General features: G+C 35.8%; 4 protein-coding genes across 8 annotated transcripts; 2 read left to right on the top strand and 2 right to left on the bottom strand.

Moving 5' to 3' along the window:
• Positions 1–397: 397 nt before the first annotated feature.
• LOC110731699 (probable inactive receptor kinase At5g58300) lies at positions 398–5,254 on the top strand. 2 transcript variants are annotated; one of them, XM_021911583.1, is made up of 4 exons: positions 398–869; positions 1,031–1,078; positions 2,732–4,089; positions 4,243–5,254. In XM_021911583.1, the coding sequence occupies exons 3-4, from the start codon at positions 2,799–2,801 to the stop codon at positions 4,875–4,877; spliced, it is 1,926 nt and encodes a 641-aa protein (XP_021767275.1). In that variant the 5' UTR covers positions 398–869; positions 1,031–1,078; positions 2,732–2,798; the 3' UTR covers positions 4,878–5,254. The 2 variants fall into 2 exon arrangements, with proteins under 2 accessions (XP_021767275.1, XP_021767282.1); XM_021911590.1 differs by lacking the exons at positions 398–869; positions 1,031–1,078 and adding an exon at positions 1,915–2,291.
• A 123-nt stretch (positions 5,255–5,377) lies between these two features.
• On the bottom strand, positions 5,378–13,648 carry LOC110731717 (interactor of constitutive active ROPs 2, chloroplastic-like). Of its 4 annotated transcripts, none has more exons than XM_021911618.1 (11): positions 13,361–13,648; positions 13,006–13,195; positions 10,737–10,781; positions 10,559–10,621; positions 10,382–10,444; positions 10,177–10,239; positions 9,357–9,419; positions 8,977–9,036; positions 6,649–6,789; positions 6,349–6,444; positions 5,378–6,050 (listed from the first exon to the last, which is right to left on the bottom strand). In XM_021911618.1, exons 2-11 carry the CDS (start codon positions 13,192–13,194, stop codon positions 5,598–5,600), a joined length of 1,236 nt encoding a protein of 411 aa, XP_021767310.1. In that variant the 5' UTR covers position 13,195; positions 13,361–13,648; the 3' UTR covers positions 5,378–5,597. The 4 variants fall into 4 exon arrangements, with proteins under 4 accessions (XP_021767310.1, XP_021767303.1, XP_021767294.1 ...); XM_021911611.1 differs by having other exon boundaries at positions 13,006–13,217; positions 13,361–13,647; XM_021911602.1 differs by having other exon boundaries at positions 13,006–13,223; positions 13,361–13,644.
• Positions 13,649–16,409: 2,761 nt separating this feature from the next.
• LOC110731691 (thioredoxin H-type-like) lies at positions 16,410–20,255 on the top strand. Its single transcript, XM_021911572.1, has 5 exons — positions 16,410–16,628; positions 17,081–17,163; positions 17,900–18,016; positions 19,121–19,243; positions 19,721–20,255. The coding sequence occupies exons 2-5, from the start codon at positions 17,143–17,145 to the stop codon at positions 19,868–19,870; spliced, it is 411 nt and encodes a 136-aa protein (XP_021767264.1). The 5' UTR covers positions 16,410–16,628; positions 17,081–17,142; the 3' UTR covers positions 19,871–20,255.
• A 1,719-nt stretch (positions 20,256–21,974) lies between these two features.
• On the bottom strand, positions 21,975–25,463 carry LOC110731665 (receptor-like protein kinase FERONIA). Its single transcript, XM_021911547.1, has one exon. It carries the CDS (start codon positions 24,974–24,976, stop codon positions 22,337–22,339), a length of 2,640 nt encoding a protein of 879 aa, XP_021767239.1. The 5' UTR covers positions 24,977–25,463; the 3' UTR covers positions 21,975–22,336.
• Between the last annotated feature and the right edge of the window lie 2,441 nt (positions 25,464–27,904).

The following is a 27,904-nucleotide window of genomic DNA, read 5'->3' as shown; positions in this document are numbered from 1 at the left end:
GTTGTCGTGCAAATTATTTTTGGTTAGTCTTAACTCTTCATTCATTATACCAACTTTAGAGTTCTTGCTAATGTATAAATTAAGCTTTTGGTTGAGTTGGTCCGTTAATATGGTATCGGAGTTAGCGTGACTCAAAGGTCACGGTTTCAAATCTCATCCACCCCCCATTTTCAAGTAGAATATTTCGCGCAGCATATGAGGAGGGCGCATGCTGCATCCACACTTTATGCCCAACGGGTTCTCGTGTGGTTGATGGTTTAGGCCCAGAAATATGTTTTATACACTCTATCAATTATAAACAAAAATGGTCAAAATTTTGCATTGATACACGTACGATTAATAAAAATGCCAGTAGCAGTCCGTTTAAAAATGTTAAGATAATGGGGGTAAAGAATGAGCTGGTATTGTGTTGGTAAGAAAAACAGAAACGTAAAAATGTTATGTTAATGTTGTTAACAAAAAGAAAGAAAAGGTCTTTCTTCTCAAAAATTACAGCTGTGCAGACCAACTTCCTGGGTTCTGCACCTGCCTTCTTCCTTACTTGGAAATTCCGAACAACAAAAACTCTGAAACAGAGAAGAAACTCATCGAGATCCGTGTGTCTAAAACCCAAAACCCCCCATTTTCAGGGGAGGTTACTTTTATGCCGTTAACTTTACGGAAGATTTTGGGTTTGAGAAGTTAGGACACAAATTGAACCTGTTTCTCTCTAAACTAATACCAACTCAGATTCAGTGTATTCTTCAAGTTTTGCCGTTGATAATTGCTTTCTTTTTAAACCCCATTTTTTCACCTTTTTTTCTCTCTTTTTCTTTCTCTTTCTTAAACTCAAATATGTTGTTGTTGCTGCAAATGCTGCTTCTTTCCAGGTACCCTTTTCTTTTTTCTCTCTCTCACATTTTATTCAACTTGTTAGCTTCATTTCTGCATCAAATAAAATGTGTCAAACTCTATTCATTTGGGAATATTTCTGTTTCTATATTTGATTCATCAATTTCATGGATCTGTACCTCTATTTCTTGTTGTGCAGATAATTTTGTTGATGGGTGCTCTAATTTGACCCATTTATCTTTCTAAGGTAATTTCCTCTTTCAATATCTCTTTGAATTGATATACTGTTATATTTTGTTTGATTTTTGTTACATTTCCTTTCTTGAAATTTATTTCCTTTAATTTTAGTTCAACTATTAATTTGATTGCTAAAAATAGTAAATTCTTCTTCTTTCTATGAATTTATCAAAATTTTCAGCTTTCCCATTTTCAGGCTCATGTTTACTAAAATCTTCATTATACCCTGATCTGTTCTTCATTTTATTAATTATTACAATTCAACTGGATCCTTCAATTCATCATAAGTTATATAAATACAGTTTAATTACTCTATGAATTGTTGCTAGTTAGTCTTTTTGCTCCTAAGGCAAAAATGTGAGACTAGAAATTGGAATAATCATTCATGCAAATTTACTCTTAATATCTCTAGGAGGGGAATGAGAGGGACATAGGGTTCGAGTTGATTAGATTCGGTAATTTGAAAGGGGACCTTCAATTTGGTATACTTTGGATACCATTAGTGAGAAGTGAAACCCACCCAGTATATCATCCTTCCCAATTTAGTAGAAGTATACTAATTGCTGTTTTTTAAGGGAAAAGAAAAAAGAGAATCTTTTACTTGTGGGATTTGACTAATGCTTCATGCAATCCACTCTTAAATTTAGAAGGTGAAAGCATGGAAGGGCAGTAGGAGAACATTGATCATGAGTGATAATTAGTGTTGTAAACAGAAAAAGACTCATCTTTATTATCAACTAACCCTTGCATACTTATTAGTGCTCCCTTCTTTATCCAAAAAGAACTCCCATGCTTTATTGCTTTCTTTAGCGCTTTAGCTGTATGCTTACTTTTTGATAAATGTATTATGGAGTACTGCCTTTTTATACTAATCCTAAAGATTGTATAATGACTGTCAGACGAGAATTGAACTGGACATTTCTTTGTTTTCATAAATAGTGGCATTTATGCTTTGGTACAAAAATTTTCCGTTAATCCTATTCTTTCTTCTCCACTCATTTTAATTTGATGCTTAAAGTTGTTTAATTCCAAGGGTGGGTGGACTGGTGTTAATGACTGGACCCGGCGGATGAATTCCTTAGAAACACACTGGGGTCTGGTATTAATCTAGCATTCATTCTGTTGGTCCACAAATTAGTCTTCAATCAAAGGCAGCTTCTTTGCTAACATGTGGCTCCCATTCTGGTGTACATTTAATCCTTGAATTGTTCGTTGGTACTTAGGTGAAGTATCTGTACCTTCTCTTTAATTGCAATAGAGATTATGAGATTCCGCTTGATGCTTTTATATCCTGCTTGTTGTCCCATATAATTGTATTCCCTTTTATCCGGTAATTCATATCTAACCTCTCAATATACGGTTTCTGCATTTTGTATATCACTCGTGTTGTTGCAAGTATCTTTGTTCTAACTTTACTACATTGTTATTTGTCTAGATTATTGTTTATCTAAAAGAGATAACTAGTCTTTTACAGCATTTTGCTTTGAGTGCATGTTCAGTCTTTTTTTTTTTTTGTTTTTTTTTTTTTTTGCATACTTGCTATTTGAGTGAATTTTCTTAGTTTTTGTAAACTCTCTGCTTCACATGCATGCAGTGCTTGCTTTAGTTTGTATTCATAGGAAATATGATCAGACTGCTGATAGCCTATTCTTTCTTATGCCAGGCATTACCAGAGAATCGCTGCAACAGACCAACCATTATCCTATTGAACCTACACCAGCAGGATATCTATGAGGCTCTTCTTTCTTTTGACATTGGTGTCGCTTTTCTTGCTCATTTTTCCACCTCCAAATCATGCTGATCTGGAAAATGACAAGCAAGCTTTGCTTCAGTTTGCTGCTTCAATCCCTCATGGCCGGAAAGTGAACTGGACTTCTTCTGCCCCAGTATGCACTGCTTGGGTGGGCATTACCTGCAGCTCGGATAACAATAGTGTAGTTGCTGTCAGGCTACCTGGGGTTGGACTTAAAGGTCTTATCCCTAATAACACCCTTGGGAAGTTGGATCACCTTACGACCCTCAGCCTCCGGTCAAACCTCCTCTCGGGGAGTCTTCCATCTGATCTGCTGTCCCTTCCTTCTCTCCAGTATGTATACCTACAGCAAAATAACTTATCTGGAAAAATACCATCTTCATTATCCCCGCAACTCAACACATTAGATCTCGCTTCTAACTCCCTGGAGGGCGAAATTCCATCATCTGTTCAAAATCTGACTAATTTAAATAAATTGTTCCTTCAAGATAATGCTCTTACTGGATCCATCCCCAAATTAAATAATCAAAGTCTTAAGTATCTGAATTTGAGCAACAATCACCTTAATGGCTCAATCCCATTGGCTCTTAGTGGCTTTCCCAATTCGTCATTTCAGGGAAACACAGGCTTGTGTGGACCTCCACTTAAACAGTGCTCTGGAGTTTCTCCTGCTTCTGCTCCCGCTGTGTCTCCTTCAGATAACATGGGTCCTACACCTGCTGCTCATGAAAAAAAACACTCGAAAAAGGGACTAAGCAAAGTGGCTATCATTGCCATTGCGGTAGGAGGAGGTGTGGCACTTTTTCTTCTTCTGCTAATGGCTGTCTTTTGCTGTTTAAGGAAAAAGGATAGTGAAGGACATGGTGTTCTTAAAGGCAAGGCTTTTGGTGCTGGAAGGACTGAAAAGCCCAAGGAAGATTTTGGGAGTGGGGTCCAGGAGTCTGAGAAGAACAAATTGGTTTTCTTTGAAGGTTGTTCCTTCAATTTTGATCTTGAAGATCTACTAAGGGCCTCTGCTGAAGTGCTGGGAAAGGGAAGCTATGGTACAACTTACAAGGCCATCTTGGAGGACGGAACGACAGTAGTTGTCAAGAGATTGAAGGAGGTTGTGGTTGGCAAAAGAGAGTTTGAGCAGCAGATGGAAACAGTTGGAAGGGTTGGTCAGCACCCTAATGTTATTCCCCTACGGGCTTATTACTACTCTAAGGATGAAAAACTTCTTGTTTACGACTATGTATCAGCTGGTAGCCTGTTGGCACGTTTGCATGGTATGCTCTCTGTTCTCTTTGTTTATCCTTTTTGTTTCTTAAGTGTCAATTCTGAAAATGAGAAATGATATTTTAAAAAGTAGAACCCTGTTCAACTTAGCAATTACTGTCCTCAAGAGCTTAAATAAACAAAACAATGAATGATATTTTCAGGTAGCAAGGATGGTGAAAAACCACCACTGGACTGGGAATCCAGGATAAAAATTTTACTGGGAGCTGCTAAAGGAATAGCCCACATCCATTCAGCTGGTGGTGGCAAGTTCACACACGGGAATATTAAGTCCTCCAATGTTTTTCTTTCCGAGGACCATAATGGTTGCATATCAGATTTTGGTCTGGCTCCCCTCATGAGCTTCCCTGCTGTCCCTCCGAGAACTGCCGGCTACAGAGCACCAGAAACAATAGAGACAAGGAAAACCTCCCAAAAAACTGATGTTTATAGCTTTGGTGTTCTCCTTCTTGAGTTGCTTACGGGGAAGACGCCAGTGCAATCACCTGGACGTGATGATGTAGTTGATCTCCCAAGGTGGGTGCAGTCAGTTGTTCGGGAGGAATGGACCGCGGAAGTTTTCGACGCAGAGCTAATGAGAAATCAGAATATTGAAGAAGAGTTGGTTCAAATGCTTCAAATTGCCATGGCTTGTGTTTCCAAGGTGCCAGATTTAAGACCTGACATGGGAGAAGTGGTGAAGATGGTCGAGGAGACCAGGCAGTCGGATTCTTCAAGCAGACCATCACCAGAGGCTGAGGGATCAAAGTCTAAGGCTTCAGATACCATTACACCGTAAAAGCAACAAACAGCATTCAATTGTTCTTTTGATTTCATCTTTTAGTGAAAAAGGAGGCTACTAACAAAGGACTGTACATAGCTCAAAATCTTGGTACTTGCTGCTAATGAGGTCCCAGCCATTCAGTGATTCTTTTAGGGTTATAAATTAGAAACTCAAATTGTGTCATTCTTTTCTGTTCTTTTTTCTCAGGTTTTTATTTGTTGATCAGTATAGGAGGGGTGTTGTAGCTAAATTTGATTCAAACATTTGTCTTTTTTATTGGTGTTACTGACATCTTGTATAAGTGTATCTGTTCTCAAATTAGTATTACAATCAATTAGATTCTGACAAAATAAGTTTGACATACACTAATTGGAGTGACAAAAAAAAGGGGGAGGGCGTGTGGTTTGATGCTATTTTTAATAAATCTACATGCATGATTACGTGACTCATTATCAAGCAAATCATGGTTCCAATATTGAAGTCGAACAAAATAACTTAATTCTACTTCCCCAAAATCGATTTAAATCAAAATTTCAATGATATCAGGTGATACAGGTTGGCCATTATAACCAAAAATAAAAAATGGCCAACAACAAAAAAGTAATAGGACAGTAAAGTCTGTAGTCCAATCTTGTGTTAAAAAATGTTTACTGTAAAACAACTCAAATATGTAGTCTGACCATCTATTTCCTTTCTATCTCAACGGACCTTCTACAAGTTAGAACATATTTTAGATTACTGCGGTGAGTTTGCTGGACCCTTGTTGACTAGATCGGCACCACTTACATAATTCGCAAAAAAAGAAATAAGCCTAAAAGGAGCACCGATCAGAGGAGCATCAGCAAGTGGCACACTCTCATCTCCTACACCTACAGAAGCTTGTGCTTCTATATCCTGACTTTCATTTTCATCTAATGAAATTTGCACTATTTCTCCAGCCAGACTGGTTTCTGATGAATGCCGGACTATATTAGCATGTTCTGAGTTTATTTCATCCATTACTCTTTGCTCATCTCTGATTGGAGCTGTTCCAAAAGACTCGAGATTCTTTGTTGACAAGGAGTTATCCTCTTGAATATCCTCAGTGGATCTAGACACAGGATTTGCAGAGGAATAATCAGGTATGTCCACTGAAGTAATATCAGGCACTACAGCTAGTTGACCAAGCTCCATGGACATCTGATTCACCTAAAACAAATCACAATCACAGGAAAAAATGTCAAAGAAAAAAATGAGCAGAATTGCTCATTCTCTTGCCCTAAGGATTAGTGAATGAGGTTTAAATCTTGGGGTTCAAGAAGGAAGGGAGAGGTTTCAGGTATCCAAATTATAAAACTATACATACAAAAGAACCCCCACCCCCCCTAAAAAAAAGGAAAAAGGTTTTTTTTTTTAAAGAAAAGGTACTTGCAAAATAACAATGACTGCTCATAATCTTAATAGGCAACTAAACCATCATACACTGCATGTGGCACTCATGAATTACCTTTTCAACAAGATCTGCATTTTCTGCCATCAATTTCCCAATCAATGCATACATTTCTTCCATCTCAGTATTCAAGTTCTCTTTCTCAGAGGCATCCTATATCAGAAAGTCAAAACCCAACATAGACATTAACAAAGATTCTTTCAAAATATCTGTATGAGAGATACTTTCATTGTGTGCCACACAAGATAGAATGCTTAATTTGCATCACTACTCAAATTGGCAGATCATCTCATGACTTCCCCAATATGCAATGACCGCGTGTAAACGCACATCAAGAAGAAGGTAGAAGGAGCAAACCTTTTGAGCATCAGTTGGAGGCACTGGAGTTGCCAAACTCATTTCAACATCGTGAACTCGTGTCTGTAAGTTAGAAATGTTGTCTAACAACTGCTGCTTTTCTTGTGAGAGACTATTCCTAGCTCCTTCCAACTCCAAAACCTGCCAGGCTTTGTTTTCAATTTAGCATCAGAAAAAATATGTACTTCCTCCGTTTCTTTTTAGTTAGCACGCAATCCTTACAGGAAATTTTAAAATAGTTGCAATGTTACTTCTTCTTCCTTTTTTTTTTTTTTTTTTTTTTTTTTTTTTTTTTAAGTACATACACAAATTTGCACCCAAAAATAAAATTAAAAAGGTTGCCCCTGTTTATCCAACTATAACATCTAATGACCCCTACCTCAACTAACTAATTCCTCTAGCTCTCCTTAGTCTTCCCCTTACCATTAGCCAATAAATCAAGTACACCCCAACCCCAACTAAGCAGGCAACTGCACCATCTGAAAGCCTCAAGCACCTCCCACCCCTTCCAAGTGAACTGCCTAGTGCCTACCCCAATACTCTCCAGCCTCGCCTCCTCCCCTATAGTTCAACTTTCCGGCCTCCACTCCCAGGCAACTACATAGACATCAAGCAACTAAAACCAACACCTACCCCAATACTACCAAAATCCTAGGGGTGAGCATGGATCGGATATCCGATCCGAAATTGGTTTTCGGATCGGATATCCGTATCCGAAAATTCCTATATTTGATATCCGTATCCGATCCGAAATTTTCGGATATCCGATATCCAACTTTTTCAAATTATTGTTTAAAAATTCATTTAATGGCCAAATTAACTTTTTGTTAAGGAAAATTGATAAACAGAGTACTTGTATATTGAAATTGAGCTAAAATGAGAAGATCAAATAGACTAGAAAATTTTAAAATCCAACAACTAATTTCACCAATTTCAAAACAAAGAAATTTTACACATTGTCACAAATTACAGAACAAAAAAAAATTAAAATAATTATCATTGAGAAGAGAAGCCGTCGCTGGTGGAGGCGTGGAGCGGCCGTGAGATTGAGGGAGTGGGATTTGAGAGCGGGCGCTGTCGATGGTGGTGATATGCGATGATGGGCTGACGTGATGTTGCAACTCGAGGGAAGTCGTCGTGGTTGCGGATGTTGATGGCGGTGTGGCTGGAGGAGGGTGGAGCGACGCGTGAGGATCTAGGGGGGAAGATGGGCAAGCTGTTGGTGGTTGGCTGGTTGCAGATGTTGATGGAGGTGAACTGAGGGAAATCTTAAAAAAGAATAGTCAATGAGATTCTAAGAGGAAAGAGAGGAGAGAGAAGATAGAGAATCAGATAAGAGAGAGGGGAGCGGTGGGGGGAGTTTTTGAGGGAATGATTAGGGTTAGTTGGTTTAGGCCTTTTGGGCCTTTGTGGAGTATATAGAGTAAGTCTTCATTAAAAAAGACTCCGTAAAAAATTAAGTGATTTTTTCGGATATCGGATATCCGAAATACAAAATTTGGATATCCGATAGAAAATCGGATATCCATAATTTTCAGATCGGATCATCGGATTTTCGGAAAGTTTTGCTCGGCCATACAAAATCCACCACTACCAAAACTTCAATAAACCAGAAAGGGAAAGCGAGAAGGCCACCCCAACAACACTAATAAACTACCAAAAGCCTACACTTAACAATTATGTTGGCACCCCACAATTAGACAGACTAGAGCACAACAACACACCACCAAAAATCAATATTTGCAAAAATAAAAACCACTCGATGGTGGTGATTTCAGATCTGGTGGTCAAAGGAGTTGTGTTTGCCAGCAACTCAGCAAGTTCAAAGGGAGTGAAGTAGAAATTGTGCCCTTTAAGGGAATTGAAGTGCTGGTGAGGGTGGATTATTAAAGAGAGAAACAGTAATGACCCATTCCAATTGTGAAGGTAATGATGGGTTCACGGAGGGGAGGTAGAGAAAGGTAGGAGTGGTATATAAGTGGTATATAATGCTCCTTTAACTTTCTCCTATCCCTTGGTTTGTGCACCAAGTTTTTGGTTGCAACTGAAAAGTAACGGAGGAAGCAAATTGCTTTGGTAAAAAAACTAAATGGTGCATGAAATCCTAATTTTTCTCAATAAGTGTATATACCAACATGCAATAGATAAATAAATTTGGTTCAAGTACATGACTGATACATATTAAATCCAATTTAATAATCTTATCCAACAAAGAAGATGAACCTCCTTTCTATGCTGTAACATGCTTGACTTGTTAATCATCTAATAATCAAGTACAATTAGCTTTTCAACATTATTTATCACAAACTGGCATAACACATTACATACCTGCATTTTCAACTTTGCGTTCTCAGAATTCAGAGTCGTGATCATTTCCTTGTCTAAGTTCTGCACATTAAGGGAAGGATAACAAAAACATATGTATTTAGCTTCCCATCTTTAACCGAAGAAGGCAGCAGAAGGTGAACTGAGGTTGAGGCAAGTAAATAAATACTATGACAAAGTAGAACTATAGGATGACAGTAAAGGCTTTGGGTGACTTAGAAGTTGACTGACAAATACAGTGATGATGACAAGACAACAATAAGTTCTGAAAGCAACAGTGCAGAAGGTTTTTTGATGGGGGGAAACCAGAAAAAAGATCAAGCTAGGCAAGTATAAAAATATGAGTAGTACGGAGTAATAATCATCAAGATAGAAAATCTTACCTCTGTGTCAACAAGAGAATGTTTCTCCTTCTCAACATGCTGATATTTTTCCAGCAAATTCCTCTGAAACAATAGATAATTAATTTAGTCATTGAATAGACAGTTCATTCTGAAGTCATAGGCTACCACAATAATGACATGTGCATTAAAACATGAGGAAGAGAAACATATGTAAATGACCACTACCCACGTTTCCTAAATTTTAATCACTATCTGTTTTCATCCGTTTTTATGTATTCTACTCAATTTTACTTTTTACTCCCTCCTTCCCATAATACTTGACATAGTTACCATTTTCGTCCGTCCCACAATACTTGACACGTTACTAAATATGGAATGAGACCACTAATAAAAAAATATTTTCCTATACTCTCTTTAGGACCACAAACCCCAAAACCAATCAAATCCTACATTTTCTCTCTCCTCACTACCCCCACCACCCCCACTTTTTGTTTTTTTACAATATAAAAATACAAAAGAGAATCTTTTATAAAATAAACAAATGTTTTAAATGAACCCACTTGTAATTTTCTTAAACTACGTGTCCACCCCAACGTCCCAAGTATTATGGGACGGAGGGAGTATTCTTCATGGGGAATCTTTTTTCTAGCAGCTCCTACCCCACCCTATGCGAACCTATTTATTTAATTGAATCCCAAACACTTCATCACTCTCCATAAAGTGAAAGGAACCACATGAGTAATCCCTATTAAGTTCTTAAATTTTGTAGCGACAATTACTTAGTAGAATTCAGGAAAACTGAGGTAGTACGGAAAAAGCACATATAGTTTACGACAAAAATAGTCTTCCTAACTCTCACCTGTTCAAAACTCAAAGCAGCATTCTCCTGTAACAGCTGGCTGATTCTCTGCTCCAGGCTCACCTGAGAATTAGAGAATAAGTATAACTGTGAGTGTTGGTTTCTTAACCCCCCACCCCCCTACTCCAAAGAATTGTAACAATGTTCCAGGCCAAACAGTACAAGCATGCCAGAAATCAATGCAACACAATCCACCCAACATTACCTCTTTCTCATGCCAGGAGTCATTTTCAGTCTGTAATTGCTTAATTTTCATCTCTAGGTCGGCCTGCAAAAAGAGGGGAAAACAATTGAAGCAAATTGAGTATTTTCATCACAAAGATTTTTGTTTGCACTGTGATATATAACCATATATCCCATATTACATGTCATAAATCAATACCTGTCTTTGTATGTAGGAGTCTTTTTCATAAAGTAGTTGTTTGACCATATCTCTTAATCTAGCCTAAAAAATACAAAAGGAAAAAAAATTATCATGACAGGGATGCAACCCATAGTGAAGCATAAGCAAAAGCCTTGTAAAATTTACAAGAAACTTCAACTGATCTGACATATATCACCTCTCCTTGCAACGAATTTTGCTTTTCACTGTTAACTGTAACACACTGCCAAAGAAAATTTAAAGAGGCATTAGATGATGAGATAAAATTTGAGCGTTTGTATTATGAAAGATATTCTGTCATTTTCTTCCATGCCAAAATTAATGAGGATGATGTTTCATTCAAAACCTAACGAACATCATCATTGTGTCCAGTTTTTCACAGCATAGTATTCTAATAGAGAATCAAAAATCTATCTTTGTAAAGACAATCAAGTTAAAATAATAGGTATCAGATAATAACAAAATCAGTAATCTGCATGAGATCGTACATAAGCTTCATTCTTGCAGAAAAGCAATTAATTTGGCAGGCCAAAAAAAGCCTTGCCTAATTTCTTATCTCATAAGGGAGCAGCAATCGAAACGGTGTGTGCTGTTTTATATACTTATGTTTGAATTATGCTGAGATGCTATCAAAGATTGATATTTGTTTATTGAGAGAATTTGAATCTAACTCAATATGGTAATGCATTCTACTGAGAAGAATGCTTAAGCACATGATATCCCATATACCTCTCTCAATGTAATTATTCTATCTGATAGACGTTTTGTATTGATCCTAGGAGGATACTGGTCATGTTTCTTCTGTTTTTTTGCCATTACGTATAGCTTAGTGCCTTTTGCATAGATTTTTTTTTTTTTTTTTTTTTTTTTTGGGGGGGGGGGTGGTACACCTGTATATTTAGTAAGAATAGTTACCAAAAAATGAAGAGAAATAAAAACAATGAAAAACTGGAATTATTCTTCCAGTAGAAAATCAAAAAGGTAGAGCCTTTGATTTTGAAAATGAAAAGATCATTAACTGGAATTATACGGTATCACAGCAGGATTGTGAAAGATCTAGCAAGAAGAAAAGATTCAAAGGCTTTATCAATATCAAAGCAAAGAAAAGTTTCAATCTTTATTTTCAAAACATCATGGTCATAGACTCATAGGAAGAACTGAAGCCTCTGTTCTATGTACAACACTCTCTTTATTTGTTGTAAATGAAAGCACATTACCAATGGGAAGCATAAAAATAGCTCTAGGAGCCAAAAAATTGTAAGGTTATTATAGGGGAGAGTGTAGCTACTTAGGGTTTTGGTCTTGAATGCTCATATAAGGACCAAAAGTCAAGGTGAACCAAGTACAAGATGATGGAACTTGAAAGAAGCTAAGGTCAAGGTCTTTACCGATAGAGTAGTTTAGATCATGTTGAATAAGAGAGTTTATAAATTGACATTTTGAAGAAGGTTGAACCAACAAAATGTCATTTTTCCCAAAGGTGTAAAGTTGTCAATAGATGAAGGAGAGATTTTGGAGGACCCTAGGTATGCAAAAGAATCATAGGATGATTGTTATACTTGAACCTCACCAAACCAAAGTGCAAGAATTGAGTCAATTCATGATGCAACACTTCATGTGATCAAGTAGACAAGTACCTTGTTCGTACTATATATATCACAGAATTTTCTATTCAACTGATTTAATAACTAGATTTTGTGACTATGACTAGAAAACTGAGCATTCAATGCAAGATCATTGACTTGATACTGTGTCTTCTTGGGATAGTCTCTTATATCCTGGAAAACTGAAATTTGATTTATTATGCAACAACCAATCTGCCATAATCTAACCTTTTATGAAAAACCCCAACAACTAAAAAGGTGGACTTCCACTATGTTAGAGATAACATCACTAGCAATTTCATAAATGTGCTTCACATCAAGTCCTTTGTTCAATTCATAAACTTGACGACTAAATGTCTAAATGAGCAACAGCACAATCTTCTCTCTGTGTTAGGATTGTTTAACACAGCTTCAACTAAAGGGGGGAAATATTGAGAAGATTGAAGAAGCACATGACATTTTCATACACCTCTCTCTATGTAATTAGTTTCTCCTATATGTTTTGTATTGATCCTAAGTGGTTACTACTCTTGTTTTTACTGTTTTGTCTTTTTGTACAGCTTAGTGCCTTTTTAAAAGGGCTTCCTTGTATATAATATGTATATCATAGGGATTTCTATAACCCTATTTTGTAGGATTGTAAAGAATAGTAACCAATAAATCAGAGAAATAAAACCCAACAAAATTGGAATTTTTCTAGTCTTTGATACTTTTGCACATTCACAGGTAGCACAGTAAAATGTCTAATTCACATACAAGCAAATTCGATATTAATATACAATCACTGTAATGGAGATGATGAAAATGCAGTTATACAACAGCAACAAAAACAAATAAACTTACGCCATTAGAATATTGAGGTTGTTTATCATCATCAATTACTACATTTGACAAATTATCTTGTTCGCCACAAACAGAACTTGTCTCTCCAGCATTAGACGACGCCGAATCGTCGGCTGCTGCTGTTGTTTTGGCTTGTTGTTTATTCTTCTTCTTCTTATTTTTCTTCTTCTTTTTATCGTCCTCCATCATTCTTGGATGATCCCAAATTCAACCTAAAACTGAATTAAAATTCCAAATAATAATAAAAAAAAACGGCAATTTGATCGATTGAATTCGTGAAAACCTACCTATGGAACAGCGATTTAGATGAAGAAATGCAATGCGAGTGTGGGAGAGAGAGAGAAATGGATGATACCTGGGAGATCTAAGATGAGAGAGAGAAAGTCCACGCTTTTGGTGCTTCGGAGAAGAGAAGGTGTCTTTGCTGTGTGTGTGCAATTGTTCGATATTTCAAGTGTTGTAATTTACGTAATTAGTACTCGGAATAAATGGTGCTTTCTTTCATCAGATTAATTCAAAAATTAATACAGAGGGTCATTGTTTATTCTTCACGCTTATTCCGTTCTGTAATTTATTTCTATATTCGTATCAACATATGGGTTATGGAGTACTTTGAATCGCATACCTCATCCACTTTGTTCATTGGGTTAACTAGGGTTCGATTTTGAAAATTTTACATACACGCCTGTAATATACACAAAAGTTATTTTTTTTTTTCTCTTTTGATGATTATATGTGTAATAACTGTCCTCTAATTTAATCATAATAACTAGTGTGTGGCTCGGGCAATACCCCAAGTTGCTAATTTGTACTTGTTTAGTTTGCTAATCAATTTCGATTGTTTTTTCTTAGTGTCTTGATAATCATCTTAAAATTTCATAAGTTGAAAAAAGATTTGTATTGAGAACCATATTCAATATATGATATGTTATGATATATTACTATTTAATAGAAAATTAAAATTATTATTTTTCATATACAGTTTTTCAAACTTCAAATCTTAAGTTGTTAAATCGTCTTATGATCATTACATAATGAAAACAAATAATATAAAAAAAACACTAATTATTTATGTAAATTAACTATTATTTTGTTGGACTGAAAAGAACAATAAATAAATGGCTAAGATAGTAAGACTTGTTGTCTTGAGTTCAAGTCTTGCTATAAGCATTTTTTAGTTGTCAAACTCAATCATTACATAATGGAAACAAATAGTATAATAAAACACTAATTATCTTATTTAAGTTAACTATAATTTTGTTAGATTAAAAAACACAATAAATAAATGGCTAAGATGGTAAGACTTGTTGGTCTCAAGTTCAAGTCTTGCTATAAGCATTTTTTAAATGTCATATCTAATACATGTTGTGAAGGTGGCATGTCATGATTATAGTGACACGTGGCACATATTGCTGACATGTCATATTTATAGGACTTATAAAAAGGTGACACATGGAACATATTCTGTTTTAGGAACGCTTTTTAATATATAAGTATAAATAAGCAAAAAAAATACATTAGGTGCACCATACACCCAATTGTATTTAGCAACCTTTGGTTCATTCTAGAGATGGCAATGGATCCAGATCTGACCCGGATCCGCGGACCCGTATCCGTTTTTGACGGATCTGGATCCTGAAAATTTGGACCCGTCGGATACGAAAAGGATCTGGATCCGAATCTCACTCTGAGATCCGGATTTGGATCCGTTTACCTGTTTTTTAAAAAAAACATATCTCTTTTCTAACTTACTATGGATTTCATTTACTCTTTGGCTCTCAATGTTTATGGTCTGTACTAATTGCTATCACCCAAGTAGAAACAAGTAGAGTTTTAACAATTCAGAGAGCTGCTTTGTTGTTTGTTGTTTTGGTGATCTTTTTAGTGCTGCTGTTGTCCTTTGGTGTTGCTGTGTTTTAAACTTTCAATCCTAATGCTGGCTAGTGGTTGCTATTTTGCTATTAGATTCAGCTACTTTGCTAAGCTTGATTCTTGGGAATGTTGGGATTATTGGATTTTGTTTTATAAAAATTTTTGTTTTTATTAAGAAATTCATATAAAAGCAAAAGGATCCGTTTTGGACCCGGATCCAGCAGATCCGGTGAATCTGGATATGGATTCTAGTGTTCAGATCCAGATCCAGATCCGACGGATCTGGATCCAAGGTCTGAAAACGGATATGGATCTGGATCCAGACAGATCCGGTCCAGATTCGGCCCATTGCCATCCCTTGTTCAATCTCACTAGAAGCAATTTAAGGCTAAGACCCTTACACTTTTCACATACTCTCGAATTGTCTAGTCAACTAATTCGGGACAGGTTGACATATTTCGGACAAGTAATTTTATTTTATTTTTCTTATATACAAGTTACCAATAAATATACAATAGATATTGTATTAATATACGTGATAGAGGAGATTCAATATTAATGTTATCAAAATTAAAACGTAAGAAAATAAATGTGAGATAATGAGGATGAAATTTGAGATTAAGTTGAATTTTGTTCTCTAGTTGAAAAGGAAATGCGAAGCCTCAATCAAAAACAACAAAAAGAGACCAAGGGGTAGTAACAAAGTAGAGTTAGGCAAACATTTTACATATGCATGGTTGTTTTGAAAACTTAATAAGGATGGTGAAAAGATATCGAAGGTTATGTGTATTTTAAAAATTAGTCTTTCCTTTCAATATCTGTAAAGGAGGAGGGGGGGGGGATAAAGTCTATATTCAATTTAGTTTAGGTTTTAGACTAATTATATTAGGCTAGTCTAGTATTAGTCTTAACATAATCGACTGATCTTCAAATCTTAAATTTTTATACTTTTGGTTTTCCGATGTTCAATTCAATTTGGAGTGAGCCGATTTGATAGGATTTAAAATTGATAAATAACCCTAGTCATACAAAGTACATATTTGAAATTGCATCATTACCTACTTTGTACTTCTTCCGTTTTTTTTACTTGCAACATTTTGACTTTTACACTATTCACATATCTCACTTTGACTAGTTTTGGTGATTTATAGGTTAGAAAAAGTATAGTCATGTGGGATCTTGTTATACTCTTCTCGATTTATACTTTCATAATATCAAATTTTTATACGTAATTTTTACACATTGGTCATTAAAGATATTAACAATTGAAATAGTGTATTGACAAACGTGAAAAGAGAAGTGTTTCAATTATTAAAAAATAGTAGAAGTATTAAATTAGGTTATTAGGTAAAGATTGGGCAAGATTAGTAGAATTGGGCACATGATGCATATGCTAAAATCCAAGTTCGTAAGAAATACTCCAAGAAAGGACTAGTCCAACTTAGGTGTTCACACTAAAACCTATAATTTTTGACCCAAAAAGTAAAAATGGAAAGTAAAGTTGATTTGTAGGTGTATGTATCACAGCACTTGTGCACTTGGTCTAATTATGTTAACTAGTCTTCCGCTACAATTTATGCATCACTTACCTTTTTCTACAACACTACAAACTCCAAATCCCCCAATTTATCTTCTTATTTTTCCTCGTTTTTTCCATTTCCCAGTTTAAATTCTTCCTAGATTTTTTCTCTCAGTCTTGTAATTCTCGTCGATTTCAGAAGATTAGGGTTTTGGGTTTCCCCTGTTCAAAGGTTTGCATCCACCAATTTCGATCTTTGCTGTCTCATATGATTCATTCATTATCTTCTAACTATTGCAGATCTAATTTATGGGTGCTAAAGTTTTCTTCTTTTTGTGAATTCTTCTAAAATTGAGTGTTTAGTTAAATCCTATCTAATCTAAGGTATCATGTCACTTTTATTTGATTATCTTCACTGATTTGCCTGCAGAAATCCCCTATCTTTTTTTTTTTCGTATAAATTCAGTATTTAAAGTGTTAGAAACTTTGTCATACTATTATATATTTTGACAGTTTCCTTTGGCTTCTTAATTCTTCTACAAAAAAAATATTAAAAAGGTGTTATTTAAATTATTATATTGCTGGTGTTACTAATAAAAGGATGAATTGCTTGCTCTATTTAATTGATGGACTGCTGATTGTAAAATTGGATCCTGCTAAATTTCCTGATTATATTTATTTCAGGCAATTCTGACAGCAGCACCCTGGCTCGCATCTTTAGTAAATTGTGCTGCGGAGGCTGTAAAATGGGATTGTGTGCTTCACGAGTAAGTTTTTATGGACCTAAGCTATTCTTGGATAGTCAGATATTTATATTATGTTATTCTACCAATGCTATTTTTGGTCACTTTTTTTAATCATTAAGTTCACTGCCTAAGTGATTAACCAACAACCTTTAAACTGAGATCCCTCTTACATACGAAAATTTTACAGGTTCTGCATTACTGGCACGTTTTGTGTAAATAAGAGAATGTTTATCGTGTGTCGTTTGATATATGATGTCTCAGGCAAATGCTCTCCACTTACTAACTTGTGGTAAGATGGTTTCGAGCGATAACAAGGGTGTTTGTGAGTGGAGATGCATTACCCTGAATTGATATTCATGTGGGATATTGTAAACCAAACCACTTAAAAAAAAAATAAAAATAAAAAATCCATTCTCATTTTCTTAAGGTATTATTATCTTTTACTAGATGAGTGTGTATGTGTAGTAGCAATGGCAGGATAGCTTAATTGGATTTCTGATTGAGAATTGGGATGGCATAATAATTGTTTTCTTTGGTTTTTTGGTGATTGTTCTTTGAGTTCTGATTTGAATAATAGCCTTTAGCTATTGAAGATGTCAGATGGTAAGGACTTGCATCTTTGGTAGGGCTTGTCAAGCAATGGCTTTGCGCTATCAATTTGAGATTTTTGTGTTTCATGTTGCGGTGTTGAGCATTTGGCACTGGCATCACACAGTGACATGACAGTTTTACTTAAATGTAGTGATTTTGGGTGCAGGATGACGATGATGATTCTTCTGCTCATTATATTATGGCCGATGGAAATGTGCACCTTATTACAACAATTGCAGCTTGGGAGGAAAAGTTGATGCTTGCAAATCAACAAGACAAGATTGTAAGTTTTATCACTTAAGATTTTCAAAGGAAAGATCTTTCAATTGTACAATTTTTTTTGGTGTTTATGGTGCTTCTCTTCTTAGTTCTTACAAAACGTGTAAATCAACCTTTATTAGCCTTTACATTTTAATAGCTATTTGTTTGTCCCGAGCTGTGTGGGAAAGAGCTCATTGTCATAATTTAGGTATTTCAGCAGCCTAATGTATGAAATTAGAAACTAGAAGGGGATATAATTTTGGAATATGAATAGAGATTTAAGTTAAATTTGAGGTATGAGGCTAGAGGGCTTGCTTATCTCCCTTATGACTACTCTCACAGTCTCACTTGCTGTCACCTTACCCTTAATCTTCCTGGTTTCCAATGTGCAATCACCTTTTTCTTTTCTTTTTTTTTTTTTTTTTTTTTTTTTTTTTTTGGCCATCAAGTCAAACAAAGTTAAATTATTGTAGCCTTCGTTGCTAGCCTATGAGCTTGTTCCACTTGTTTTCTAGAAACTGCTGCCTTCTTATGTACCTCATTTTTATGTCCTATACTTTGTCCTGGAATAGGGAACTACTTGCTTCGTTATCATGGTTATGATAGGCTTGCATTTCTTGTATGTATTTAAATGTTTTGACAGAACTTTAGGGCATCTGGCATCACAAGTTTTTCCCTTTTCTTTTTTACTATCTTTCTTTTTCCTTTTTATTTTTAGGGGAAGGAGTGTATAACTGTGTAAGTGTCATTACAAAAATACATCTAGGATGTAGCCCTAGTCTTATTGTTTATGTCTAAGACAATGATATTTTAATGGGTTATTAGTGTGGTAATTTGGTGAATTTTATTAATTACTGTACTCTTGTACAATATTCTTTCATGCAATGACATCATTAGTGTGTGTCATGACAAAATTATTTTGTTCATTGTATTATGCTATAAAGTGGTATTGTTGAATCTATCTAAAGCTTATATGAGGTCAATATCACTGTCTCATGTTTTGACTTTATGCTGCCAAAGCAACTTATTCGTATTTTAACCAGCTAATCGGTTCCCTACTCCCCTCTCACAAATCACAATAAGCTCTACTTAAACATGCTGAAGTTTGTTTGTTTTTTCCTGACAGATCATAGCAAATTTTAGTGCAGCTTGGTGCGGACCCTGCAAGATGATTGCATCATATTATTGTGAATTGTCTCGGAAATATACTTCTTTGATGTTCCTCACTATTGATGTTGATGAGCTTCCCGTAAGTAATACAATTCATTCTGATAGAACTTAGAAGGGACATAGTAGACTTTTTCTTTATAGCATATTCAAAACTGCTGCTATCAAGCAGACTTATGTTTATGATATATGTTGGTTGGATATGGGAAGGGTTGGACAGTTGCAATAATTAACTCTGAAACTAGGGATGTGATGGTGGATCTATCTCAACACATTTAAAAATTGAATTGAGACAAGTTTGCTCCATGCTGATTGGTGCTAAATTCTTCTTTTTGATGGTGAAGTAATTTGATAGTGAACCATAGAATATTCCTGATTCTCATATCGCTATATTAGACCATAGAATAGAATATTTATGATCCTCACACTGCTATATTAGACTGTTGAATAGAATATTCATGATCCTCGTGGTCCTTGTCTCTTTTGATTACTTATGTCCTTTTGCTGCAATTATGCTATATTCTCCATTAGTTATTAAGTGAAGATTACTGTGGTGCAGGATCTTAGCACCTCGTTTGATATCAAAGCCACTCCAAGTTTCTTCTTCCTCCAAAATGGACAGGAAATTGACAAGCTTGTAGGCTCCAACAAGGCTGAACTACTAAAGAAGATAACTGCCATTGTAGATGCACAGGGCCGGCCATTTTAATGAAACTATTCTATGACCTATCTGTGGATTGTGGTACATGGTGTTTGGACTTGTGATCAAGGTGCAATCAACTATGCCTCTATATTTACCCAATCTCCCTTTTTCTTGTAAAGTTGTGAAAAGCATTAGATGAGTGTTATTTGTTTTACTTGTATCTGAGAGTAATTGCTCAATTGTCATTTACAAGCATTATTAAAACGCTGCATTTTGTATGGTGCTTGTTAATTTTGTATATCCAATATTCAGTGGCATTACACATATACACTTTGAATTATGAGCTAATTAACTAAAAAGATTTTTTTTTTTTTTTTTTGAAAGAAATGGATAGTCTATGAGCTATCTCTTGACTATGTGATTCGACTGGTGATAATTAATCATTTGCTCACTTGAAGCTTGTAGAAAGTATATGAATACAAAGTTATATTACTTTTGTCCTTACTTGTTTGGCCCATTTGATTTTTTACGGTCTTTAATATGCGTATTAGATATCTATCCGCTCAAGTATTATAAAAACTTAAATTTGATCCAAATATTGACAATGGAGCAAACAATTAGAGACGGAAGGAGTAATTTCTTTTGAAGAGTCCCATTCTTCTTCTTGGTGGGTCATCATAATCTTGTGATGACATTGGCTTCTATACCTTTTGTTACATATACAAGTAACCATCGAGTCCTCTTGCCCAACCGTCTATTTGCACGTAATTTAAATAATAAACTTATACGAGTACTAGTGGCAGATTTTCAAAAAATCCGAGATTCATAATTTACAATTCTAACATCAAAACAAGTATATAATTTTACATATAATTTTACGTCACTATATGCTATGAGCACAAAGTAATATTTCCAAGCATATAGCAAATTTGGAATAAAATGTAGTTTTTTATTTGTATTTCCTTAATAAGAGGGTAGTTTTTTTTGTTTAGACTTTAGATATTTGACTCATTTTTGCGTGCAACGAGATAAGGAAATTCCAAAACTATTACGAAGTGCTTTGTATCATTGTATGATAGATCAAGTACTCTCTCTGTCCCTCTATTTTTGACCTATTTAACTGTACGCGGTCTCCAAGACATGTGTTAAAACGTTTATATTTTCATTTTCATACGCGTAAAAATTATAAAAAATTGATATTAATTAAATTTACAATAAGACGAACCAAACAAGATCTCACATGACTATATTTCATTTAGTAGAACAACGGGAATCTGTAGTCAAAGTTTTCTAAGTTTGACTCATATTGTGACAATGGAGCAAAAAAATAGGGATAGAGGGAGTATTAACCAATTATTTTCTCGTGTTTTTAAAAGCTTCATTTATAATTTATACACGTAAATAGATTAGTCTTGTGCAATATTGAAATGCCACGTCTTCAAAATTTAGTTTTACATAAAACAAAGGAATGTCACATTCTCCACTCTAATTTTATCCTCTCATCCTCCTTCCTTCCACTCTCATTTCCACTTCCTATACAATTTACGTTACATTCTTTAGCCAATAAAAAGTTGAAGTATGAGATAAATATTGGATAACTAGTGCGAGGATAATTAAAAAACGGAAAGAGTATTATGTTGCTCTAAGTCTTAATAGTGAAAATCGTTTAGAATTGAATTCGTCCAATGGACTAAGTAGCAAGTAGTCGTAGTAGCTATCAAATGCAAAACATTAAGACATGTAAAACAATTAGTATGGGGTGTCATACTCATAAGAATATAACATAATTATTATTGTATAATGTCCAGCCTAATTCCAGCCATTTTAATTATTTGACATGTCAATTATCTTACTCTTTCTTTCTTGATTGCCGTCCTTCCATTTTGCCTTTTTCTAATTAGGCTGTAACAACGATCAACTCAACATGGGTCCCATCCATGTGTGTCTTGACATTTGACAACCGTATTAAGTGGTAGTGCATTTACTTTCTTATCCTTGGGTCACCATCATATTCACGATTACATTTACATACCCACTTTCACATTATACGAGTACCGAGTATTAAGCACTCTATATTATTATTATGCATGATAACAAGATTGCAATAATCATACATATAATTATAACAAACATAACAAAGGACTAAAGCATGAAAACTCGAATCCGATTAGCGAGTTTAGAAGAATAAATGAATCCCACTAAAATGAACCATAAATTACTGAAATACACAAGAAAGATCAGTACATATGGTATATAAAACAATTTCAGTTTCACTCTTTAAATAGAACTATAGATACAACTTACTGCTAGATCAAAGATGGAAATTAAATAAAAATAGCCATGGACCGATGAACGAAGATATTGTATATTGATGAAAATTTTGGATAGTGTTATTAGTCTGATGACGAAATGGAGTTCCTTGTGTGTTTTGGTTGCTTACAAACTGATTACCAAACCTGCTTTGATTAGGCAGAAAAATAGGACTGGAACACCAAATTTCGGTGATGAAATTCCCAAGCATTGGACATGTATCTAACGTCCCTTGGGATTCATAATCTGAGAGAACACAGCACTTGGTGTCAGACCATCAGAATCTTCACTTGCAAGACTGCGACCTCCGATGCTCATTGTACTCCTTGAGTCTGTCACGTTTCCATCAAAGGTTCGGGATTCATTTGGATCCTTCTTTCCACACTCGACGTCAAATTTGCCTTCAACAAAGTCTATCCCAGCAACATCGCCAAGATCCTTACCGCTCTCTTCTGCACTCTCCTGAAGCTGCAAAGCAAACTCGAGGTTCCACAGCACATCACCCATGGACGGTCTATCAATACTCTGATCTGACACACATTTCATAGCGGTCTCAGCAAACTTCTTGAAGCATTCAGGAGCAATCTTTCCCTTCAGATAAGGATCCATAATCTGATCAAGTATACCCTTCTTGTAGCAATATACTGCCCACTCTGCCAAGCTAACTTGCTCCTTTGGAAGCGACGGGTTCAGGGCAGGCCGAGCACACAAGATCTCAAATAAAACAACCCCAAATGAGTAAACATCTGACTTGTCAGTGAGTTGTTGCCTCCTAAAGTACTCAGGGTCCAGATATCCAAAACTACCTTTCACAACAGTACTAACGTGGGTGTGATCCAACGAAGGCCCTGTCTTGGACAGGCCAAAGTCAGAAACCTTGGCCACCCACTTCTCATCCAACAGAATGTTGGTTGTCTTGACATCACGATGAATAATAGTGTGCTTGGCACCAGTGTGGAGGTAATGCAATCCACGAGCAGAACCAATGCAAATTTCGAGCCTTTGCTTCCACGGCAGAGGGGGCTTTTGGGTTTTGTAGAGATGCTCACGAAGGGTTCCGTAAGCCATGTAATCATACACAAGGATCATTTCTCCATTTTCTTCACAGTAACCAAGCAGAGAGACAAGGTGACGGTGACGAAGCTTGGAAAGCATCTCAATTTCTGTTTGGAACTCATGTATACCTTGCTCAGACAGTGGGTTCCCACGCTTGATAGCTACTTTCATCGTCCCACCATCAATTTCTCCCCTGTAAACTTTGCCAAAACCTCCAACTCCAAGGACACGAGACTCGTCAAAATTTTTGGTGGCAGATTTGATCTCTGCGAAAGAGAAATGGCGGCAGAGATTTGAAGGAAGAGAAGAAGCATAGCTTCCAGTGGTAGTCGTCTTTGCAGATCCAGAGGTATGTGAATTTCCGTACAGGGAAAGGGGAAGCCAACCAGATGGACCATCACTTGGGTTGGAGACCTTTCCATACCTCCGGCGGCGAGAGATGAAACAGGCCAATAGAGCAACCAGGAAGAATAGTCCAACACCTCCAACAACTCCACCAATAACTGCAGCATGACTAGTTGAATGGGACGAGCCTGATGGAGAGAAAACAACCTCCTGCGTAGGGGCAGGAATTGGATTCTGCCCAGCAAGACTACCATCAGTGCCGTTTATCTTGAATACCTCTACTCCATTCAGAAATGCATTATAGTAGTTCGGCTTCGAACTGGTGTCTGGATGCAGATCAAGCCAGAGATCCTGCTGGGGGTCTTTACTAGGGGGAGGAATCACCACAAAGTCCTGAATATTAGGTGTCCCATTACTGCCTGCCAAGGCAATGATGTCGTATCCAGGAGTCGCAGTCTGATTGTTGAGGAAGATATTGAACACAATCTGGTTGTCCTTTGTTATATTGGAAAAGATCTCACAGAAATGCAGCCTAACCAAGTAACTGAACCCAGTATCAACCGTAAACAACCATGTCAAGTTAAAGTTGACATTGATTGAATTGTTCATTGTCATGAACCTTGCAGTGGAGTAAACATCGACAGGGGCAGTATACGAGGGTATAGAATCAGGATAAGTGACATTAACATCAGCAACATTAGTGGTTCCTGTTGCAGCCCCGAATATATAAGGAGTATCATCAGACCACGACCTAAATAGGCCGGTATCCTTAGTAGGAGGAATGTAATTTCCACCCACATTAAGCCGATACAAACCCTCAAGGGCGGTGGAGTTATCGATATTAAAATTGACACCTCCACCAACAAAGGGTGTACCATCAGCATCTTGATAGATATCAGGCATAGACACAACCTCAATACCATTAATAAAGGCAAAGGAATTGGTATAATTGGATGAGGGCGTAAAGGTTAAGGTCAAAGTATCACCCTCGACATTGATAGAATACTCTTTGATAAGGTAATCATAGTTAAGGGCTTCAGTGGTCTGGGCAGCACTAAAATTGCTAAGCAAAGTGAACGGCCCGGCCGCGACCGAGAAGATAGCATTGGTGGTATTATGACCGGCATAAGTATTGGGATAAAAGTAAAGACGGACAAATTTCCGACCAGGGGCAACAGCAATATTATAGGAAAATTCAGATTGAAAAATTCTAGCAGTCAAGAAAGGAACCTCAGCAACATCAGGTGCTTGACTGTCAGCCGGAGCTGTGGTTGTGTTTTTGGTTGAAGACAAGAACTTAGATCCATTGTCGGAGTTCCATTTCCGACCATCGGAATCGGTGGTCTGTTTGTCGGTGGCCCCACAATTCAACAGAATATTATCTTTTGGTGTATAATTTTGAGCTACTATCACTTTTACTAATACAGATAACCATAGAATCAAAGCTAATTTTCTCCCCATTTCATCAAGATCTTAACTTTTTTTTTTTTTTTTTTTGGGGAGCTAAATAATTCAATTCATATCAAATTCAAGCAGGAAAAAAAAATTAAAAATTGGGGTAAACTACAACTAACCAGGTAAAATAAAGCTGAAATAGAGCTGAAAATGGAAAATCAGCAGCAAATTGAGCTCAGAGAAACTTAACTTTGACGATCTCAAAGCTCAAAGAAAGAAGCAGAATCCAACCCCAGATGCAGAAGCTAAGAAGTTTCTAGAAAATGGAGAAAGAAGAAAGATGATCAAATCATAAGTAAAGTGAAATAGAAGGTTGAAATCGAAAATCTGGGAAATTTGAAGGAGAGAGAAAGTTTAGGGTTAGAGGGAAGTTGGTAACGGAGGTAGAAAGAAGGAAGAGGCTACAAAAACCGGAATTGAAGGTGTCTCATTGCCAATTTTTATTTAATTTAAAATTTATAATTGTGTATTATCGTGTAATTAATTGTTTAGCTCTTTTTAAATGCTACTACTGCTGCATTGCTGGGAGTGGGGACCGGAGAAAGGGGGGATTAACTGCTAATTGCAAGCTTTAGACTTTTGTAGTAGCAGTAGTTACCTTTTTTATTTTATTTTTTTTATTATTAATATGAGCTGTGACTTTTATATCATACAGTATTACAAGATTTTGTTTATATTCCTTTTTTTGTCGTTTATTTATATTTCGCCATCCTACCTTTTGTAAATGGAAGTCTGAGGAGAAGTTCGTTGTTCTTCTTGTTTAGGTCGAGTTTAATTAAGACTCATGATTGTTTATTTAGTTGTAGTTTGGTTGGAAATAATTCATTTACAAAGTTGTTTTTTCATGTTATTTACTGTAAATTTTATAAGTTATTTGACTAATTGCGTAAAGTAAAATTTATCACTACAAGTTGGACTAAGTAAACAAATTGTGGAGGATTTATCAAACAACTTAATACGGAGTAATTTCTTATATCAACCAAACAGTCACTACTTCGGCCAAATTTATATTGTTTGAATAATTTTCGTCAAAAAAAATACTCCCTCCATCCCTTAATTATATGCTTATTTCTCTCTATTATGTAAGTAATAAATGAAAGAAATAGGCATATAATTAAGAGATGGAGAGAGTATATATATTGTTTGATGATTGACCTATACATTTATTTGTGTCGGTTCATAGTAAAAAAAAAAGTCAAAATATGACAATAATAAAAGAAAAATGAATTAAGACAAAAGGCAAATGTGATTAGATGAAGTAATATGCATATATAATTAAGACCAACAAGAACAACTTGCTTGTACTCCGTAGGAAAGAAACAGCAAGTTTGACAAAAATGACGAAAAGAGGATGGGTTAAAGGTGGTAATTCCAGATTTGCCATTGATGGTGTTTATGATTGATTTGATGCCTCTACTAAGTACTAATACTATAATGACGTCCCATTAGACAGAACGGCTGAAGCGCGTATTATTATCTGTGGTACAGTCTTACGCGTTTTTTTTTTCCAGTTTATTCCTTCCCAATCATTTTATTGACTTAAAATTTTTGTGATTGCCACCTCAATATTCATTAATTATTTATCGAGAAGATTTAAGTTTTATAACCTTGCGGGGCATTTGGCAATAAGGACGGAGATAATGACATTAATGAACATAAAAAGGTAGAATTAGAATATGGCATTAGTAGGTGGGATAAGGATTAAAGTTATGTTATCCATTGTTTGGTATGATTTGAGAATTTTATTGGAATAAATAGTAAAATTATTCAACTAACCTTCTATTCTCTCCTCTTCTTTCCCTTTTCATCAAGGGTAAAACTATCTTTTATCTTTCAATTTTTAACCCCAAAACTTATACATGCGTGTCAGAAATAGAGGAATAAGCCCCTATTTTATCCACATCCCTTTTATATGGGATAACTTGTATTCTCTCAAACAAACAAGAAATAATAGAACATAAGAGATTTTAAATCCTTATCCCATCAATAACCCTACAAACAAACAAGTTGTTGGTTTATCAAGGGATAAAATGGTACATTTAAGTGCATATTGAGGGCATAAATGTAACTAACAATGTACAATTCAGCCGATCGAAATAAATGACTAAATGACATGCAATTGTCATATCTTCCCCATTATTAAACACTTCACACGTACTCTCCAACACACTTCTCATATTTCTATCCTATCGAAGGTAATAATCTTATTGTAATTTATATTTTGCAGGGTTAATACAATTGTTTGTGGAAGCTTCATCTTTTGACGGCAAATGGACACCAACACTATTTTTTAAAGACTTTCTCAACATTCAAGTCTCATCATGTGCACCATGAAGGAAATCGGGCAGCATATCATGTTATTTCTCTAGACTATTCTACTCCAATCTATCAGGATATCCACCTTTTTTGGATAGCAATTACTTCTAGATAAATTAGATTACGATCTTGCAAAAAGACGCTCCTAATCTCAACTAGGGGTGAAACAAATTTGGTTTAAAACCAAACCGAACCGAAAACCGAACCGAATTAGGAATATGGTTCGGTTTTTTTCTTAAGTGGTTCGGTTTCGGTTTGTAAAATCAAGAAACCGAAATTGTATGGTTCGGTTTCGGTTTCGAGAAATGAAAACCGAAACCGAACCGAATTTCGGCCCATACTATATAAGGCAAAAAAAAAAAAAACCTAATCACTCTTCTCAGCCTCTCACTCTCTCCTCTTCTCTTTCCGCCCTTTCTCTCTCCTCTAATCCTCTTCTCTTTTCTCCATTTGTGAGCTTTCTCCCTCTCGGTTCTCTCTTTCTCCTTTCCTCTTCTTATCTTCTCCAATCTCTAGTTCTCTACTCTGTCCTTTCTCTTTCCTCTTCGATCTCTTCTCCACTTTCACTCTCTTCTCCTCTTCGACAGTACGACCAAGGAGGCAAGGACGACCACCTGG

Source organism: Chenopodium quinoa, unplaced genomic scaffold (genome assembly GCF_001683475.1).
Source record: "Chenopodium quinoa cultivar QQ74 unplaced genomic scaffold, ASM168347v1, whole genome shotgun sequence".
Taxonomy (NCBI): domain Eukaryota; kingdom Viridiplantae; phylum Streptophyta; class Magnoliopsida; order Caryophyllales; family Amaranthaceae; genus Chenopodium; species Chenopodium quinoa.
This window is presented reverse-complemented; position numbering and strand designations above follow the sequence as displayed.

Excerpts from the sequence above, each read along its gene's own strand:
- LOC110731691 (XM_021911572.1), top strand. The coding sequence starts at position 17,143 with ATGGGATTGTGTGCTTCACGA. Across the intron at positions 17,164-17,899 it reads TGGGATTGTGTGCTTCACGA|GATGACGATGATGATTCTTC; the intron begins GTAAGTTTTTAT and ends TTTTGGGTGCAG. Across the intron at positions 18,017-19,120 it reads CAAATCAACAAGACAAGATT|ATCATAGCAAATTTTAGTGC; the intron begins GTAAGTTTTATC and ends TTTTCCTGACAG.
- LOC110731699 (XM_021911583.1), top strand. The coding sequence starts at position 2,799 with ATGAGGCTCTTCTTTCTTTTGACATTGGTGTCGCTTTTCTTGCTCATT. Across the intron at positions 4,090-4,242 it reads CCTGTTGGCACGTTTGCATG|GTAGCAAGGATGGTGAAAAA; the intron begins GTATGCTCTCTG and ends TGATATTTTCAG.
- LOC110731717 (XM_021911618.1), bottom strand. The coding sequence starts at position 13,194 with ATGATGGAGGACGATAAAAAGAAGAAGAAAAATAAGAAGAAGAAGAAT. Across the intron at positions 10,782-13,005 it reads AACCTCAATATTCTAATGGC|TGTGTTACAGTTAACAGTGA; the intron begins GTAAGTTTATTT and ends TTTCTTTGGCAG. Across the intron at positions 9,420-10,176 it reads CTGCTTTGAGTTTTGAACAG|AGGAATTTGCTGGAAAAATA; the intron begins GTGAGAGTTAGG and ends CTATTGTTTCAG.
- LOC110731665 (XM_021911547.1), bottom strand. The coding sequence starts at position 24,976 with ATGGGGAGAAAATTAGCTTTGATTCTATGGTTATCTGTATTAGTAAAA.